The following is a 22,218-nucleotide window of genomic DNA, read 5'->3' as shown; positions in this document are numbered from 1 at the left end:
GACGTATGAGTCATCGTATAATATGTATGTATGGTGTTCTGTACTATCAAGTTACATCAGTTTTAACTCTCAGTTTACGTTTTGAGTAACTTATTATTAAATTGTACTGTTTTGACGATGTTGGATGAGATAAAATAAGAATTTATGATAATATTAACAATTTCAGGTTATTTATATTTTACTTTTCGTTTACTATGCTATTTTTATTTTAACGTATCATATTAAAGAATATTAAAGTTATTGGATATATTTTTTTTTATATACCTAATTTAAAATTATTACAAACAACATTTTTGAAAGAAAACATTTTCTATTTTTATCATTATTAATTTTCATGTTGTGTTTATTTATGAATGAAAACATACATTTGAAATAATTACGTAATAATGAATATTTATTAGTAGATATTTCACAGCCAAATTAAATAAGCTTACACATTATGTGCTCATTCGTTAATGGGCACAAGTACTCTGTTCTTTAAGTAAGTTCTATGAGCGGTGACTACTGCGTATTACAATATTGTTTAATGTTGTGTATTTAAATTGTTTTCTGTGAAATTGTTGATTTTTAAAATAAAAACATTTACTTCTCCTTCAATTATCGACACGGTGGTATCTAGCCCATAGTTGTCAGGTACAAACGAGCACTTCGTTTCGAAACCTAATGTAACACCGACGACGTTATCCTTAGACAGTATTGCAGAGCAGACGTTGATCATTTTGAATTTTTGAGTGAGCTAATATTGTACTAGAGATGCAATGACCTTGACCGTACTTATACGGTGTAATCGAATCAGTTGTAAATATTTACGCGCCATTGTCCAGATACTATTTCAGTGGTATTATCCTTTAAAAATCTGCATCAGAGGGGAATTAAAAAAAAAACACTATTCGTTCGAGCCAATAGGTCTTACAAAATTTTTAAACTGCAATAGAGCAATGAACAGAAATAAAATTATAGCCAGGACAGGCTGCTTAACGTACGTTTTTGTAACGATTTACGGACGCCAATCATGACTTGAAATGAATAAAAAACGACGTCGAAGAAAGCGAGTAACGTCAGATCCAATAATGGCGTTAATGTCCGTATTTAATCGGATTTGATTGACCAGCCCTATAGTAGTCCACGCGTTTGATGAACATCAGTATAGCTTTGTAACGTCCATCGGAAACTTTGTGACAGAACGGATGCGACGTAGAAGTGTTTAAGATTATAGATCCACGGTGACATAACTTTTAGATCTTGGACCGGATTTAGGGTCTTTAAGCGCCTCGAATTACTTTGCTCTAATAACATTTTGAATTCTTTTCTTTAGACTATGAAATTATAAATGTATTCTTTCACCCAAAAAAGTAATATATTAAAAAAATTGTAAAAATATAAATGTCGTGATGACATAAAATTATGTACCTAATTTAAATATTTTCAACAAAGTTAAAACTTTTCAAAATTATGAGTGTTGGCACTTAAATTAATAACATTGTTTATAAATATAATATGTGGGAACACCGTACTAATAACGTATGATGGTGCATTAGCGAGGAAAAACCAAAGAAATCAAAGAAGAGAAGTTTTCAAACAGCCAGGTAGATATTTTACGTACTTTCATCAATTATACAGTGAATAAACACTTTAAATTGTGCGTATATACATTGGCGAGGGTATAATTTTATCCTCGCTAAACAAGGTGAGGGTAAAATTATAATATAAACTGCAAATATAATAATAATAATATATACCTATAACACCAACAAGGCCGGTACACTAAAATCCAACGGGAAACGCGTGTCTCTATCAAAACAACGTACGCTGTGTCTCGTTTTAGACGTAAAAAATGTCGAGATCAACACACCAACGCTTACGGCGAATACTGTAACTGTTTTTTTTTTTGCTGCCAGAATTGATCGCCAACAAACGCGAAAATGGTTTTATGCCATCTGTGCTGATAGATATGATGAATAATTCGAAGACAACCAAAACTCTAAAAAATTATGACTATATTAAAAAAATTTAAAAAAATTATTGTTTTGAAAAACAAAGATATTTTTGGCTTAGAGTACGTTGTGATGAACACATGCTACTTTTATTCTGGTTGATATTGTCGATAGTTAATTAGTTAATTAGATAAGTTACTTCGACGTGTCTTCGATGCGTGTTTTTTAGGCACATAAAGTCATTATTTTGCTGTTGACCATTGTCGAGACCAAACTTTATTGATCATCATTATATTGAACGAATGTATATTCGTTTTATTATAGTAAATTTATATTCACAAACCCTAATATATACATATAATATACGTCGTTGTGATTTTAAATAGACATAATACTTCTTTAAATTTACATAGTGATACGTTTATCATGCATGGATTTACAGATATAGATAGACTTATCGTTGACGAATCAAACGGTGCTACGAGTCGTACTGATTTTATGGAACGCGCAGAGTATTTTATTTTATCACAGAAATAGGTATACATTAATGCATTATACATCCGACTATTTAATCAAGTGTCCTTGAATATCGGTACTTAAAATATATTTTCTAGTTGTTTTTTTTCGATATGGTAGGTATTCTATGAATTCCGACTCTTATGGTTTTGAAATATTATCATTTATCAAAGACTTCTTATTAATACACTGGAATGTTCTGAATGTTCCGATATAAAATGCGTTCTATGTTTCGAAAATTAATCATCTACCGTAATATCATCGCGTAGGTATTGACTTTTGTTAAGTCGATGTTAAAAATATCCGTCATCGAAGCACCGGCGCTCACTACCTACGCTTCCAAGTGCGTGAACCGTTGACGAGTATGTTTATTTATTTATTAATGAAATATACGACCATGAGCCCTTTTTAAAAAAGTAATAATTTAATTTAAATACAGAAAAAAAATAAAACAAACAATGCATATAAATATATTATAACTATTAATTTTCAAAATATATTCAAGGAATAAGGGATCCGCATTTGGATGAGACATAAATCGCCTAATGGGTTCATTACTCATTTCTAAAAAAAAAAAAATAAAATATTTTATGTACAAAAACAATATAGATATGACAGCAATAATAACGATGTTTATGTCGATTTAATTCAAAATCAAACACATACGAGGTATTTGCATTAACTATAACGTACAAAAAAATGTATTATTATTTTTATATATTTTAAAATAGTATTGTTATAAAAGGAATTTATAATATAGAACTACGTTGAAACAAGTAGCTATCATATTTTGTTTTAAATTGGTTTAATATATTTGACTTCAAAAAATAAAAATAAATAGTTTCATGTATCTACAAATAAATTTGAGTATTTTTTCATTTCAAGTTCTGTAGTAATAATATTGTATTATTATTTAATAATGCAATTTCATAAGAAGAAAAACAACTATAAAAATAGTTCAATTTTGTTGTTAAAGTTATTCTGTTAAAGGCAGATGTTGAATGTGATATAAATTGATAGAGTATGAAATTTGAGTCCCAAAGGAAGCCATAAACTAGGGTTTTAAAACAATTATGTAGGAAATAAGATAACTGTAAAATAGCGTGGGTTCTATGTGGCTTAGAAGTGGCTTCAAGAATGAAATACTACAACGAGAATTGTTAGAACAAATTTAACTGTTTATAGAGCGCCGTTGATGAAGTAACGCTATAATATTTTATATATCAGTTATATTTTATAACATATCAGCCATAACTGTATAAAATGGTAAAAATCATATTATTTACATAAATTACAACATAGAAAACTCATTATTTTAGTTTTTTGTGTATTATACCTATAGTTATTTATGGAAGGCATTATATGTGTAGGTATTTCGAAATTCTCTATAGAAAATTGAAAAATTCCTATATGTACTATAAAACCTATCGTTCGGATGAACCGTATTGTAGTATTATTTATTTCTAACGTATGTGACATTTAATTTGAGCACTCCACGCTCCTATATAGGATATAAGTATTTGTCTGCTATTTGATTACGAATTCGCTCAGTTTTGAAACACTAAACAGTGATAAACGTATTTATTAAAAAGTGAATGTTATAAATAATATAGTACTCAGACTGGTATTATTTGAAATAATCTTTTATTTAACATTCATTATAAGCGAGGTTACTATTTAATTTAATACAATATGACGATTAATATAAATTACTATAACATTTGTTTGATGTTTTGGGTACATATCATAAAATAATAATAATAATAATTGTCCTCTATAACGCGGAGTAATAATAATTGGAGTAAAGTAAATATTATGATTTATTGATATGTTTAGAAGTACCATAAAATATTTATATTTGACTTACATACGTATGATATATACGACAATAAACAGTTTAATCGAAAAAAAAATGAATTGCGTAAATGTATATATTATGATACACGAAAGAAAAGTATCTGCTAAAAGTTTAAAGGTTTCAAGTTGACTTTTGTTTGAATAAATGATAACTCAAAAAAAAAACTTACATTTTTACAAAACTCTGGTTCTATTATATACAGAATGAATTTAAATTCGTAATAGTAGATCTTTATTAGTTTTTGAAACTGGCGGTGTTTCAATCCAAAAACCTTTTTTATTCTCAATTTGTAAATTCGTAAAATTGTGATCGTTATCAGGGTATTCCTGCATATTAATTATTAATTAAGTATACTTGGCAACGTGAATTCATTTTGGTGCGTGTAATAAGTGTAACTGTAAGACCTTTTTTGGACATAATATATTTTTTTGTCATGACTAGAATAATTAAAAATAAATATTTATAGCCTCAAAGTCAATATTAATATTTTCGTATTTTATATTAACAACATATACAATACGGTTTATACCTCAATAATCTGTTGCAATATGTGCTTCATGAATAATTTCATATAAATTATTATAGTGAATATAGTAACGCATTTACGAGTATTCGAGGCACTATTTATCGGAGTAATCAGTTTTTCCTTTACACAAAAATGAACAATATCAAACCGTTTGAGTAGCTGATAGTGAATTGATTTTTAATCTTGAAGACGTTTTGATTCTTTGATTTTATTTAATAATATACCTATCATATTTTTCACTAATTATGTATATTATGTATATTTTTCGTTTTGTATCTAAGTTTTGTAAATTTAATACAAGATTTTTCTTATTAAATAATTTATACTTAAACCATAAGTTTAATATAGAAAGGCAATTATATTTAATAGACATTTTAAGTTCAGATTTGTATAAAATTACGTATTTTAACGATGAATAACGTTGTTATAATGTATTATTTTGTTATAATTAAAAACATTATTCGCGAGGGCTTAAAACTTGTACGTATATTATATTATTATGAATATTTTAATATACGAAATGACATTTTTGATTTATTTTAAAATATTACATTTATTTTTACTGTTTTACGGTATTTACTGAAAGATGTCATTAAATTTTGAATTATATGAGTTGATATAATACGCTATAAATATTTATTATTATAATAATTAAATTCAAATAATATTATAAAAATGTAATATTTTTGTTAAATATTACATCAACCTACTGTTATACTAAAATTAAAATAAATTACTTTAATAGCTATACAAAAAAAAAAAAAAAAAGAAGATACCACGAAATATATTTTGACCGTTTGCGCTCAGAATCGTTTTTCAAATACAACGATATATCATTGAATTCAAATTTAACAAATCTATTATGGTGGCCCATTCGATATCTAATGCACAGAAAGGTGACACCCGTTTGTCCACCTTTTTATAGCTAAGAGCTTAAGGCTTCAACATTTATTTCAATGTTTCTCATAAATAGTTCGTTTTTAAATTCAAAAAACATACGAAATTTTTTTTACTATAGATATTTATATTAATTTTATATTTAAACGAATAATAATTATATGGTGTCAATTTTTTTTTTATGTATAAAAATAATATTATTTGTGCATATTTGAAACTATTATGCAAGTATATAATTATATTTTACTATTTTACTGTCAACAAAAGCATTTCAACATTTCAAAATATTTAGATTAATTTTAATCTATTGCCTACGTATTATATCTGCAGTATACCACACACCTATTGGCACCGTTAGGGTTTGGAGATACATCGAATACAACTAAAGCATTTCAATATAATTATTAACGACAGATCACAACTGTTAATATTCGATAGAAAATTTAAATTAGATTTTTATTTTTATCCATTTGTGACAACCTTTGATTTGAACTATAATTAATTATTTTGACAATACCTATTTAATATTTATTTGAGGAAATGATTATTATAATTTTAATTAAGTATTCTATTCATCTTCACACGCTAAAATTACCTACGCATGGGCGACAATACTACCGTAGCGACCAATTCACCCAGCCAAAATTACTACGACCAATTTACCGCGAAGAATTCAAACGACATTGCCTGTGGTAGTCGTAAACGACGTCGTATCACAATATAAATCGTGTCGATATATATTTATTTATAGTGGTGGTTAATAATGTATAACCTACCCTTACCATTTGTTCACTCAATTACTAGAATACTGGGTATGCCACAAACACGCGAATCACTTCAAGGACGGTCCTCATTTTCTAGGCAGTTGTATACGGAGTACGCTCCGCTTTTCTGTAAATTTGTCACGTCATCTTCAAGCGTATAACGTTTAGAAAATCAAACATTACATGACGATTTGTAAGTAAATATTTCTTATTAAACACTTAGTCACAGTATAGAAAAAATATATTAATTTATATTAAGTTTGATAAATAAAAAATAAAATATTAAAGATGCTCTCAAACTAAACGATAACGCGTACTTATTTGAGTAATGATAATTAATATTTCATGAGCCATGACATTTTTAATATAAAATAAAGTGTTATACAGTAATGCAGTAATGTCGAATAGGTCTTTATACAAAATGTATTTCTGTATTTTAACAAAATATCATTATTCGATATTTTTTTTATTGGTTTTTTACAATAATATTCAAAAACAGTCATTTTTTTCGTTTTTTTCCGATGTTGTTACTTCAATTTTCTCCACTCTAAAGTAACCTAATAACAATACAGCATCGGCCATTTTAAGACCATAGTATAGTAGAAATTTTTGTGCCTAAATCACAAATAAAAGTGATAAAATCAATTAATATACACATTAAATAATAATAAAAAAATAATAACTAATAAATACTTGATTTTGAATAGACATTTTTGGTATAATTACAAACAACAAATTTCAAAATGCAATTGTTAATGAACCGACGGAAGATATGAAGGATTTTATGTCCATCGAGGCCTATATCAAATAACCAATCCAAGTATTAAACAATATATACAAAAAATATTTTCGGGAGGGGGGGAATTATTTCATTAATCAAAATATCATAATATCAACATTTTAATTAGGCATAATAATATACTGAAATATAAATTAGATAATTTAAAAATGATAACAATAAAAATAAAATTGAATATTTACTATAATTATACGCACCTAAATGCAAATTTTACAGAGGTGACCATGAATATGGAGTCAGCTATAAGCTCATGAACAAATATTGTGGTAGTCGCCACATTATATGAATAATATAGTATATCCTTATAGGTATCCTTCGTATTAAGTAAACAAATGTACATACTATATTATACAATTCTATTGTATTTACAAAATCTTGTTATATCATATTCGTGTAGCTCACAAAATATTAATTATAAACTACAGGTTAAAATTAATACTCTATAATTTTACCATTTTATCGCCATTTCATTGTAATGCGAGTGCAAACGATTTGGTAGGTAGGTATTATGTCTATAGTTAGTGTGACTAATATTTGTCCGTTGTAATATATATTATAGCTGGTATGGATTTCATTATACGTATTAAAAATAAATTATTTTTAATTAAACAATTTAATTTTATGAATGTTTTGGATACTCATTTCAGAGTTCAGACTTCCCACTATTATAGTATTAAGATTCATCCCTCGAAATAAAGAGAGAGAGAGTACCTACGTGGTAAACGAGTTTTGATCTGCCCTAGTGAATTTCATTTATCGTCAAAATTATTAATGTGTGGTCGATAAAAATTCTATACTCAATGGTTTTGGTATTAAGAAAATATTTAAAAACATAAAATATTTATATATTATGTTCCTCGATTTTGGGTTTTCAAATTTTTGTTTTTTAATTAAACTGTCACGATTTAATACGATTTTGTTCGGATTTAACCGGACCAACTGATAAGAAATGTCCTAAAATGTTTTGCATAATGCATATAAAATATATACATTATACAGTTTTCATTATTTTACAATAGGTAAACAATTTGTATGGTAAAAAATTAACATTTGTTCAATCAACGACCAAAACACCGCGGGTACGCCGTCGTGAATACGCAAATCACGTCCAAGCTAGACCTCATTTCCGATATCTCAGGTTTGGCCAGTTTAATGTACATTTATTTTGCATTCTCCAACCAATGGGTTATGCTGGGACGGATGGCGTCATTTTAATGCCCATTGCGTACTTTAAAACCAATTTTAACTCGATTACGAAGCGATAATCGAGGCTATAATTTGACGGCTCGAACTGCTCGAAGCCAAAAGGGCGGAAGCAACTGTTTCTAAACACCGATATTGTTATACGATAATAAAGTTCCCGATCAATGTACATACAATAATAATAGGATACATCATATTTTTAATGGTTTAAAAAGTAAATCATTTAATTGTATTTTTTATAATATTGTAACTTTTGTAATTTTTGTATTATTTAAATCTATTATTAAAACATATTTCGTCACGATAAAACATTATTATGTAGTTTATTTGATATGTATATTTTAAAATTATTTTAATTTTTGGTCCTTACATCACATTATAATATATATTTATTATTTTTTATAATAATTAACATCCATTAGAGGTAAAGATACATTATGGTGTTCATTATGTCTTTTAAGTTAAAATTTACAAATATATACCAATTTTGTGGTGGTTACATCATATTTTTATTTATTATGATATTTTAAAAAAATGCAGATTAGTTGTGTTTTATTGAGTAAGCAACCAATATTTTTTTCTTTACTCGATACTCATTAGTCTTATATATTTATAATACTTAGATAAATAATTTTTAAAATCCATATTAAAAATTATATTTATTGAACGTAAATTTTTACAATAAAATTTTGATATTGAAAATTAATGAGTTTATTTATTTCTTCGTAATAATTTTGGTTTTGTTCTAACGGAGTTTTATAATTAGCATTTACACCATTTTGGTTTGTAGTCAACGAATATTTATCGATACATCTAAAAATTATTTTCGCTTACTCTCAGTAAGTACACAGTGCACTGCATTTAAGACGACACTTAAAATTTACAAAAATACAACCAAACGTTCTGGCAATGACGTTACCTTCCGATTTCTTCTTCGCATCATACACGCTTTTTCTTTTAACTAATATTGCTGTGGCATGTCAAACGTTAATGCAGTCGTTAATGCGTTAGAGCGTGGATATACATTGTATATCCATTATATTATTTGCGTGATAGAGTAAGTCTTATGATTGGTTGGTGATTGTGTGGCAAGGTGGAAGAGTAATTTTTATGTAAATTTTAATATAGTCGAGGGATTAGGTAGCGATGGTTATAATATCACTTCTCCTCCGGAGTTATACATTAAATAAACACCTATTGGAAAGAATATCATCACGGTTGGTATACCGAATGCCAATGGGAAACACGGATATATCTATATATTCTGTATGAAGACAGTGTGCGCAATGTCTCAATCCAGGCACTAAAAACTTCGCGAAAACCGATCCAATGTAAATGGTGAACGTGAATTTAGTAGCGAAGTGGAGTATAGATGTTTTTCTTGTTGGGAAAACTTATACGTACTGTAAAACAGTTGTTTATTAACTTTTGCTGTGTGTTATTGATGTGTTCAACATGTGTGTTATTGATACGCTGGTGAGCACCATCATTCTCAGTTTATACAACATATTATTGTTCTAAAAAAAAAAAAACGCGATGAAACCTAAAATAAGACAGCAGTCAGTTACGTAATTTATTTTACCCAATAAGAATCTGTGGGGATTGCATCTGGCATAGTTATAAAGTTTCCTAAGAACACAAAACTGTTATATAGTATCGTAGAATCTGTTCTCAACGTTAAACTTCAACGTTGTCGTCGAGTACAAAATTTAAACAACTGTAAATATAAATCGTTATAATATACTAATATTAGTAAAAAATCACATTTTGCAGTTAAGCTACAATATTGACTCACTTTTCAATCCAAAAAAGTTGAATCGTTCGCAAAATCCATTGAATAAGATAAGCCACGCAGACTGGGGATATTTCTAAAAAAACTTATAATTTATTTTAAATTTTATATTTAATTCTGTTATGATAAGTGTTTTAATATTATATAATATTTTGATATCGCTGCAGTTACCTTAAACAAGCTTACATCAAAATTTGAGGTCAAAAATAAGTTACTTGATGTGTATAATACTCTGCACTCAAATATATGTGTTTGTAGATATGTATGTATTATAATACTCATTGATTTTGGTGTTTTTTTTTTAGCTTTCGACGATTAACGAGTAGTATTATAGCTTGATATTTATTATACGTATCTTATGCGTATGGAGATAATATTAAATACACAATAAATGCAATATTAGTAAAACACAATAAGGTTGAAATATAGTAATAAAATAAATGTAGGTTGGAGTTCTATTAAAATGTACAGATAATAAATAACATAATCTGTGAGTAAAGATATTATGATAATTAAATTAATGAGGTAGAGATAAATGTGGACAATGGAATAAGTTGTTTGTGTATTGTGTGGTATAGCTGTAAGGAGAGAAATGAGGGGATTTATTAACCCATTAGTAGCAAGTTCTAAAATAAATTTGAAAAACGGTTCATCGTTAATGGAGCTATTAGGTAACAGGATATTAATTGATTTAGTGTTAAAAAAAGTGAATTGCGCAAGTATGGAAAATTGGCAGTATTAATATTATAGATGTATAACATAATACACTTTTCAGTATACACCTAATATTCAAAAATGTTCATAACGTTATTCTATTAATATATTTGTATAACATGGAGATGTAAATATCGTTAAATACAAGTAAAAATAGTAATATAAAATAATAATTATAATATTGTTAAAACAATTGTACGAGATAAAAATCAAACAATAATAAATAGCATAATATTGTTTATTGAAGCGGTTTAAATGAAACAATAATAAATAACATATTGTTGATTGAAATGAAAATTATTTTTGATAGACATATCAAGAAAATATTCAAGATTTATATCATATATGTAATAGTTATATAGGTACATCAACTCACTATTTTATTGCTTTGAACAGACATGATATCAAGATTAAATGGATAGGTATATTAAATGCAATACTTAAATTGTACTTGCCGGATTGCAATGTTTTTATTTTTGGGACTAAATGGGTGTCCCAAATCAATACTAAAATCGGTTTTTTTGAAATATTTGTATTGAATAAAACGAATATTATTTAGACATATTGCTAATTAGTAATTATATAGATCATAATTAGGAAAATAGTATCAATTAATTTATATCTATTAATTAACTAGACGCTAAGACGTTCAGTGATATGTATCATAATATGATATTTGTAATATTTCCATGAAGCAAATTACTTAACATTTCTAAACTGAAAAAAAAATGTACAAAATATGAATAAATCTTTAGTTTTTAATATTTCACAAGATAACTATTAATATATACCCCAATATAACCCATAAATTATGTATCCTATGATGTTATAATTTTATCAGAATTTTGTTTTATAGTAAGTGTATAAAACAATAAAATTTGGGTTGTCCTAATAATATGACACTTTTTATGAATATATAGTATGGTATGGTTGATATTTTTCAGTTATAGTATAGATTATATTATATGGACTTTATTATCAGTATTAATAATATATTATTTGCAAATAAATATTTTATTGATACTGACTTTCTCACCTTCGTAGCATTAAAATTTATCTCTCGAATCAGATTCAGAGGATATACTAGGTTGACGAGTTGTTCTTTCTATTGATCAGTGTAACATAATATCAAAATCAAATATATAATTGAACAAAATTCTAAAATAAATTTTTTTCTTATTTCAATATAGAAACTATAGGAAAACCGACAATATTTAGAAATATAGGTACCTCATTTTTAGATTTCCACATTTAAACTAAACTGTCACGATTTCGAACACCCATTACGATTTAATACTATTGTGTTTGGATTAAATTGGACCAAATAATAATAAATAACCTAAAATAATTGCAAAAGGTATATAATCAAATAATTTATTAGAAAAACCTCTATTTTTTCTCATGAATATGTTATTGTAAATATAAAACGCAATGTCATACGAGATAATTGTGCGAATAAAACTAGTCTGCATTTAAACGATGCACTAATTATGACCTTGAAAACAAAATACTAAAATTCTAATTAAGTTTGCTTACAACATTTAAAATAACAAAAATATTTAGGCAGTAATTCTTGGTTATGCACATTTTAAGTTAAATTATATTTAAATAAATAATCATGATTTTTTCCTGGAAAGTTTTTAGTTATTTTGTTATAATTCAAAAATTATTAATCGTAGAGATTTTTTGCTTTAAATATTATTTAACTTATTTTTCTTATATAAAATTATATTTTCAAATTTTTCTTGGCTAATAAATTTTTAGTTAATGATATAATGAATATATTCGCAACATTCTATGGCATGTTTGTTCATAATTATACCCTGTTATTGTCAAGATTAGATAAATTATTATTATAAAAATATCTTATTAAATTATATTTAAATTAAACACATATATTTCAGTTGTATACTAAATAATTAAATCAACTTGTACAGACAACAGGTTTGATTAAATTAGCAGAGATTCTCGATACTTGTAAATAAAATTATTATTATTAGTCAATCAGCCTATTTTTATCAATCCAACTTTATATGCTGTTTAAGTGGTATAAACTCTAATAGTAGAACGTAATATTATATAATTCTGTATTAGTTTCCAGTGAAATGATTAATTACAATAAAATCAAAACATTCACTTCTGCTTCGATTATTATCACTGTGGTATAAACTCCGACACAAAAATGCACTCTGATTCTAAACATAATACGATCCTAGTGATGTCTCCCGAGACGTTTTGAGATACGACTGTACGACTGACGTTGAATACTTTGAGTGGGCTGATTTGATGCTGTACGTGTAACGATTTCGATTGTCCGAACACGTTTCAATCAAATCCATTGATAACCATTGCACGCCCTTGTCTAGGTGATATCTTATAAACAATCTAAGGTATATTGACTTATAATTTGATAATAACAGTATAATATGCGATATAAATGCAAATTCAACGAATGATTAAGGACCGATGTAAATAAGATTATTTTAGTTGTCTTTATATGTTTTCATAAAAATATTATGTACAAGATTTAGAAAAAAAATTATATAAGTAATCATTGAAATGTAATAAAATTTATTTTATTTTAAAAATATATTTGTAAAAATGTTTATGTTCTATATTTATAATAATTATTACAATAATAGTATATAATATGTAACCAGTAGTGACTATTTAAATAAACAAAAATACTTGTAATAATTATTAGATTTTCGTGAATTAAATCTAAATTCATGTGTAAGCTACTCTATAGCAATTACCAACCTATAGAGGTTAAAAAAGTAAACAATAAACACCCCCCTCGCACAACTCCTAATGAACTATTGTTATCCAAAATAATACACAAATAAATATTTCATAATATTATATTATACATTTTATTATAGCAGATTTATAACTTATAAAACTTTTTCTATATTATTACACACTAATGTACGTATATTGCCTAAATAATACGCCGTTTAACACTCAACTGTACTTTATGTAACACATACATATTGTATGTATACGTTATAATTTATAACATACTGGACAATTATAATAGTTTGTTGAATAGATCGGTAACGAAAATAACTTTGATTGAAGCAGAGATAGAGTTTTAGGAATCCTTATTGAGTGGTGCAGCGAGAGATTCCGGAAGCATACCATTTTCTCTGACCTCGGCGTACCTATACTATTCGGAATTCGATGAAAATTGATTTGGTATCAAAGCATCCCGAAAAAAATGCTTATTGGGACGTCCTTGTAGACCATTTAGAAACTATGTGAAATTTCTATGTGGCCGATTCTTATAGTCTAGTGATGCTGTTGTAATATTATGTAATCTCAATAATCGATGAACTATATGACATCCAATTAGGAACTTTTTTCAATTTACCCATAACTGCTGTATTCATTCATATAACTATCAACTATATATCAAATACATAAGTAACCAATGATACTAAAATAATTTGAATAAAACATTAAAACATTAACTCAAAACAAATTTCTAATTACTCACAATAATTTATTTAAACGATCTACATAATATTATAATTGTTAAAGATATATATAGCATAGACTGGTAAAATACGATTGAGAGCGGTACGGTTGAGAAAAATTTTTTTAGTTATATGATTGAGAACATTTGTTTTTTTCATTATTTTTTAACAACATCTCAAATATTAAGAATTGGTATTAAACGATATTTATTAGATTTTTAACAAAATACTAAACAATCATAATTAATATATGCGGTGTATGGTAAATAAAAATGTAAGTAATTTATTAAAATATTTAGAGTATATGTGTGTTAGTTTACGCTACACTGTAACTGATATAATAAATTAGCTATATTATAGGTAACGAATTACATATTAATTATATTTTTATACAAATATGCTTATAAGTTTATGATTGTGATAATCGTGAATAATGAATATTGATTTCTAATTTATGTCAGACTTATAATTTATTACAAACTCGTTTTTTATTTATTAGGTGACAGGTGACTAAATATTTTTATAAGATTATAATCATCAACTTATGACTTATTTCGAAAATATTATTATAACAAATTATATTTAGGTACATACATTAATATTATTTTAATTTCATTTTATACATTAATAAGGAAATGAGTAATATAAGTTATTATTATCAATATTTTTTATTATTGCATTTAAGTTTAATAAAAAATGTTTTCTTTAACTAATAAGGATTAACTTGCAACTATGTTAAAACTGAAAATCAATCGTTCGACCAACAAAATATAACGTGGTGAATTCTTTGATATCCAAATAAATTAAATGGCAACGTTGCACGAAAATTCCTTCTCAGTTGTATTGGTTTTTTTAAATTAATGGTAAGTTCTTTGTTAATTTTAAGTATTCTCAATCATTCAGCTAAAAATGTACAACTTTCTCAATCATTCGATAGCCTATATTCCAGCAGTCTAATTTTCTACGTACAATCCAAATAATATTTATTATTATTTAAAAAAAAAAAAATAAAAACAGTTTTTAAAGATAAATTAATGATGTGTATAGTTACCACATATACCTAGTATTGCAAAAAATATATCTTAATATAAAATATTAAACTTGTGAAATGAATATAATAATATACGAAAATCACAAACTAAATTATATTTCTGTTTTCAATAATTCTAAAGAACACAAACTAGAGTTCATCAATGATAGTAAAAATATCTTTGAATTAAGCATAAAATAATACATAATTGCATAGTACCTATATCAGTTTCAATACGTAAATATTTGTAATAACCATCACGAAAATTCAACTTTAAATTAATAATTTTTTTGAGCGTGGTAGATAATATTGTCAAATTGTATTAAAACGAAAAATATTCAGTCAAAACCAGTTGTTTCATTCATTGTGTTCTCATTTAGCGTTATTGCGTCAGTGATGACGGTATTTTTACTCCGATAAACCACACTAAAATAAGCTAATAATAAAGTATCAGCAAGCATGAGGCCAGAATATAGTAGAAATTCATATGCCTAAATCAAAAACAACAAAATTGATTTCAAGTAAATTATATTATTAAAATAAAATAATTAATAGATACTTGATTTTTAATGCCCATCGTTGAAATTATAATAACCAAGACATTTCCAAATGCCATGGTCGATAAACTAGCAGCGGCTATGAATGACTTCATGCTTGTTGGCGCCTTTATTAAAAAGAGTATATTTTTTAAGCCATATCAAAATCATAAATCAATTATGATTTTATAAATTATTTATAAATTTTGCAATAATATGAACGTAACATTTAAACTCTATTATTATAATATTTGTCATAGCATCCGCGTTTTTGGTGTAATATATTGTGATAATAACATTTTACACATATTTTTTTTATATAATTTTCAAAAAAAAAAAAAAAAATATGTTTCTATTAAGGCATGAAAATTAGTAATTTAATACTTTGAAAATATATGTATACATATAAATGTAAAATGGGCTATATAAACATTATTTAAATAGAAGAATCATATTAAATTTAATATATTCATAATGAAATGATGTTTACTTGAATAATAAAAAATGTCATAAACCTATTACATAAAAAAAAATATAGATACCTCGGTAAATGCAAACTTTACTACCGTGACCATGAATATGATGTCAGCTATACTCATAAACAAATATTGTGGAAGTTGCCACATTAGGTGAATGTAGTTTCCTTCGTCTTTGGAAAATAACCGTACATCCTATACACATTTATTTCTTATTAGTTACTTAGTAATTAAAAAATCTTATTATATTTTCTCGTGTTTCACAAGATATTAATAACAACCCACAAGCCAATCACTTTATAATGTTACCATTTTATCGCCATTTCGTTGTAATGTCAGTGTATAAAACGTGGCTGGTATTATGTCCATAGTTGGTGTAGCAAACATTTTTCCATTATAGGAAATATTATATCTATTTTAGATTTCATTATACGTGTTAAAATTAAGTTATTTGTAAATGATAACCAATGTAATAATATAAAAGTATTGAATACTCACTTCCCTACCTTGATGGCATTAAAATCCATCCAGTTAAATAAGGAGAGGGAGTATGATGTTAAAGAGTTGTGATCAGCCTTGATTAATGTAATATTATCGATAAAATCAAAAGTGTAATCAAATAAAATTCTAAAAAAAAAAATGAATTATTTTTGTTTTTAAATATAAAAGCTATTTTTAACTCACTACAGACAATATTTAGATACTAACCTAAAATTAGGGTATCCAAACTTTTCTTTGACTAAACTGTCATAAATGCCAACACGATTTAATGCAATTGTGTTCGGATTCAATCGGGCCAAGTGATAAGATATCACCTAAAATTGTTTTTTAGAAAATAGCAGAATATCATGTATAATCAATAATATTATATTTTTTTTATAATCGAAATATTTACTTTTCCTTCAATTATTGTCACTGTGGTATTGAACTCGTAGTTTTTCGGAACAAAATTGCACTTTGATTCAAAACTTAATGTAATCTCGACAATGTCTTCTGAAGTTACGTCTTGAGACACGACCGTGTGGCTGACATTGAATATTTCGAGCGGGCCGATGTAGTTCTGTACATGTAATGACTTTGACTGTAAGTACACGTTGCAATCAAAGCCATTGTAAATGTTAATGTGTCCTTGTCCGGGTGCTATTTCAGTGGTATTTCCCTTAAAAAAAAAAAATATCAATCAAAAGTGAATAAAAAATAAAAGTTACACGTTTGAGCATAGGCCTTACAACTATTTTAAATTGCAGTAGAGCAGCGATTACAAATGCTATGACCGCCAGAACGCCGCAAAAAGTGAGCTTTTGTAACGGTTTCCGGATACCTATTGTCGCAAGCATTGGATAAAAAACGTCCTCTAAAAGGACTAGCACAGTTATACCAAATAACGGTGCAAGCATCTGGATTTGATCGGGTTTGATTGTCCAGTCTAAGAAGTCAACACGACCGTTCATCAGCGTGGCTTGCAATGTCCACCTCGAACCCTATTTCAAAACAAAAGTCACGTGGCATTATTGATATGGTTAACACACTTATCTTATTCTTATACCTTACAATGGCTTATATCTTTATATGGATGAACATTCAATTGACTTTCTTCCTTTTTTTAGTGAGAGAGCACGGGGTTAGCCTTGTCCAAAGTAAAGTGGCACAAAGAGCCATAGCCTGATTACTTTTAACGTGTTCCGTGGTTATAAGCATATACAATTATGTTCGGGGAGGTATTACATTTTTGGGTAGCTCGGCCACCAAAACTTTTAGAGATATCTACCTATAGGCTATAGTCTTCATAGTAATTTATATTATATAGCTAATAAGTACTATACCGGTAATTCGTAAAGTGACCAAAACACCGGATACGCCGTGAATACGCAGATCACGTCCAAGATAGACTTCGTGTCTGATATCTCAGATTCGGTATACTTTTCCTTTGCATACTCCAACCAATGGGCCTTGAAGGGAACGCTCGAAGTAATCTTTGCTCGCAGTGCGCACTTAATATCAAAAAGTAACAAGAAAATGACGACTGATACTTTCAAAAATATTTTTGGTCATTTATAAAGTATACTACACGATTAAACGACACTTACGAAAATACAACCAATCGTCCTGGTTAATCCGTTCCGTTCCGGTTTTTTCATCACGTACATGGTTTTTCCAGTTAAGAATATCGCTGTGGCATATAAAACAACAACTCAGTTATATATGCTGAAAATAAATTTATTTTATATGCAAATTATGTAATTGAGAATGACTTGTGATTGAGTTATGATTTTGAGTCAGAAAAGAAGGAGATAGTAATATACTAATAGTAGATATTTTCCATCAATTTTTGTATCAAATAGAAAAAAAATACTTAAATTGTGGTTACATAAATCTTTTGATACCTGATGATAAATTTAATATCAAAAATATCAAGAATGCTTACCTATGGAAAAAAACATCATAACGGTAGTTACACTGAAAGCCAATGGAAAACATGTATCTCTGCCAAAGCAGTGTACGCTTTGTCTCAATTCGGGCATCAAAAATGCTGTGATCAATCCTCCGACATATACGGAAAACGAGAACTTGGTAGTGTAGGATAGTAGTTGTTTTTCTTGTTGAGGCAATTGAAATTGATCGCCACCAAATGCATATATGCACGGTTTTATTCCACCCGTACCGACTGATATTAAAAATAATCCGAAGAGTGCAATGATTCTAAAAATAAAGTTCAACATAAACATTTTGAGATAATGATTCAAAATCTCTTGGAGACGTATAATGACGTTTTAAAAGATTATTTGATGTATGTACTTAGATTTTTAATATTTTAAATGTAAAATGTAAAACAATTATAAAATTAGATAACAATAATATTTATTGTTTATAATGTAACACAGTACATATAAAATAATTAAAAATTGCATTATTATATGTAAACTCACAAAAAACATGTTGGCCTAAAGATTCTTTTCTGAAACGCTATTTATCAAGTATTGTTACACATTTAAATCAGTTTAAATCTATGTTTTTGTTGTGAAAATAGAATACCAGTACATATCATTTTTGAACAACTGAATTTATTTTTGACAATATTTTTAAATTACGCCATTAGTACACTAGTATGTACATGACTACTGACACTACAAAGACAATAGGTCAATAGCATTATGGCAAAAATCATAATAATATGATGATTGATGGTATTAATATAACGAAATACAATTAAACATTTAAAAACTGCTCCGGAGAGGATCTTAGGAGTCATAGTCACATGTATCTCTTTTCCAACCCGGTTTTATAAAAATTAGAATTACGAAAAAAAAAATGTTTTATACTATTGACTATTATAGAAACGTTAAAGAGTGTATTTAGGGTTATGTATCTATTATCTATTCTATTCTAGACTGTAATAATATAAAATAATATACTTAAGTATGATAGTATTATAAATATTATTACTTGGCCTTCCCTCTTATCCGTCAATGATAAAACAATTAATGGTTCATGATTGCCGATATTTTAATTTAGTATTCCTATTTCTGAAATACTCAATTTGTATTTTAAAATACATATTTAAATGTGCGGAGGACATTGTGATAGATAAAAATGATAAATATAATATTTTATAAATAGTTTTATGTTTGACAAAGATTTTTAAAAGTTTCATATAAATAAATTTAGATTTTATCTTTTTGTAATTTTAATTTATCAAATTTGGAATTGGAATTATGTTTATAATAAAAGTAAAATTTAGGTTTAACTCATTGCTAAAATTGGGCTACTTTATGAGGTTTTAATTTAATTTGGAATAGTGAATAAGCAAAAAGCATTTTTTTAAATTGTACAAATATTTAACTGAAAATTGCTTAAGAATAATTTGAAAATGTGGAATGATTATTCTAAATTTGTTTAAGGGTGATGCGACAGGGTAATGTGTTAAATTTATCCACCCTCTATTATATTTTCTGAATACATATGGTTTATCAAATTTTTTGTTAAAAATATTATCTAGAAAATGTCACATAAAGCTTTTATTGATAATATAATTTTAAAGTGAGTTATGAACATATTAAAGTTGTAATATTTTACATAGCTATAACTTAATTTAAAATGATAATATCAATAAAATCATGCGACATTTTTAGATAATATTCTTACCTAAAAATTTGATAATAGGTAAATTTACTCTATTTGCTGACACCTACCGTACTGAGTACCGATACGAATGAATTCGACGGGAAATGGATTGCGTTTAGAAAATTAATTATATATACTGTAAAATAATTGTCGATTAACTTTTGAACATCCAGATTGAACATATCTGCAATTGATGCGCCGGTGAGCACTATGCATCCCACTACGTAGACTAATGACATATATAAAACCGTTCTAAAAAAATACATAATGAAAACCTTAATTTTTAAACTATCTGATAGGTATGTTATTTAAGTAGATTAAATTCGAAACCAAATGTATACAACGTACTTGAATTTTCCCCAATGAGAGTCTCCCAAAATCGCAGCCGGCACTGGGATGAAGTACGCTAGAAATATGAAACTGTGATATATTATGGTCGACTCGTCACCGTTGAACTTCAATATTGTTGTCAGGTACAAAACCAAGATGGCTGTGAATATTATATTAAAATATTACGAAGCAATAAACAATGAACTTGTAAAGTTATAACTACAATTATTAAGCTATCAACATGCCACTTCATTGACTTACTTTTTAATCCAAAATAGGTAAATCGTTCACAAAATTCAAAGATTATAATCAACCATGTAGACTTGGGGTATTTCTAAAAATCAAATAACTTTTTTTGAATAAAGAGATCCAATAATATTCTTTGAAGGAGTAATAAATTATCGTAAAATATATTTATAAATATAATTATTGTTATGCAAATCGCTTAGGTTAATTAAAACAAACCTTTATCACCTATAATGTCAAAAAACATTTAAATAAAATCATTTTTTTTTTATTTAATTCACGTGAGAACATTATAGGTATGTGTGCACATTACATCACTCGAACACATTTATTCGAATGTCGACCTTACCTATACCAGACATTAATTTAGCGTTAAAAAACCTAATTACTTAAGTCTAGGAAATTCTAGATATTATTATTACATTATGTATTTTCAACTTAATGGGTGAATATAAATTTTACTGATTATATACCTTTTTTTAAATTTAAATTACACCGGTATAATTTTTTTTCTGTAAAAATGTTGATATAATTAACATTTGACCTGATAAATAAATGTCAATTCCGATTAAATTATTTTTTGAATAGTATCATTTTTATGACTTTTATTTTTAATTTCTATGTTGAAACTTAATTTAATTATAATAACGAGTAATAACAAACATTTTCCTTTCAAATTTAAGGATACATTAATTTTTATACAATGTGTTTAATGTTATAAACTTAAAAACCATTTTTATTGCCTAAATGTTTGATTTTTTTGTTTATCATCGTGTTGATATTTAAGATAGTAATACGTTTGTAAAATTTACATTTTGATCAGATAAAGCATATAAACTATAGTGTAATACTAAATTTTCAAAATTAAATAAGTGTATAAATATATAAATACTCATAAATATTTATATGCTCTTTTCAGCAAAAGGACACGTCAATTCTGCGCATTCTTATACGACTATCTACCGTTAAGAACAGTTCCAGTAGTTCCACTATAGC

At 26.7% G+C, this 22,218-nt stretch overlaps 1 protein-coding gene and 1 pseudogene across 3 annotated transcripts in view; both read right to left on the bottom strand.

Annotated features, from left to right (window-relative positions):
- Positions 1-503: 503 nt before the first annotated feature.
- LOC132919096 (uncharacterized) lies at positions 504-7,206 on the bottom strand (annotated as a pseudogene).
- A 7,526-nt stretch (positions 7,207-14,732) lies between these two features.
- The window catches only part of LOC132922474 (peptide transporter family 1-like), a 46,498-nt gene continuing 39,012 nt past the window's right edge, over positions 14,733-22,218 (bottom strand). For all 3 annotated transcript variants that reach the window (XM_060986021.1, XM_060986023.1, XM_060986022.1), the window contains exons 3-16: positions 21,238-21,310; positions 20,995-21,136; positions 20,806-20,898; positions 18,950-19,224; positions 18,612-18,694; positions 18,348-18,515; positions 17,754-18,005; positions 17,420-17,683; positions 17,233-17,339; positions 17,023-17,151; positions 16,834-16,936; positions 16,591-16,719; positions 16,072-16,176; positions 14,733-16,003 (exon numbers count right to left, since the gene is read on the bottom strand). In XM_060986021.1, the coding sequence (XP_060842004.1) occupies positions 15,851-16,003; positions 16,072-16,176; positions 16,591-16,719; positions 16,834-16,936; positions 17,023-17,151; positions 17,233-17,339; positions 17,420-17,683; positions 17,754-18,005; positions 18,348-18,515; positions 18,612-18,694; positions 18,950-19,224; positions 20,806-20,898; positions 20,995-21,136; positions 21,238-21,310 (2,076 nt within the window). In that variant the 3' untranslated portion in view covers positions 14,733-15,850. The remainder of the gene's footprint in view (positions 16,004-16,071; positions 16,177-16,590; positions 16,720-16,833; positions 16,937-17,022; positions 17,152-17,232; positions 17,340-17,419; positions 17,684-17,753; positions 18,006-18,347; positions 18,516-18,611; positions 18,695-18,949; positions 19,225-20,805; positions 20,899-20,994; positions 21,137-21,237; positions 21,311-22,218) is intronic.

The sequence above is a fragment of the Rhopalosiphum padi genome, chromosome 2 (assembly GCF_020882245.1).
Source record: "Rhopalosiphum padi isolate XX-2018 chromosome 2, ASM2088224v1, whole genome shotgun sequence".
Classification (NCBI taxonomy): Eukaryota; Metazoa; Arthropoda; class Insecta; order Hemiptera; family Aphididae; genus Rhopalosiphum; species Rhopalosiphum padi.
This window is presented reverse-complemented; position numbering and strand designations above follow the sequence as displayed.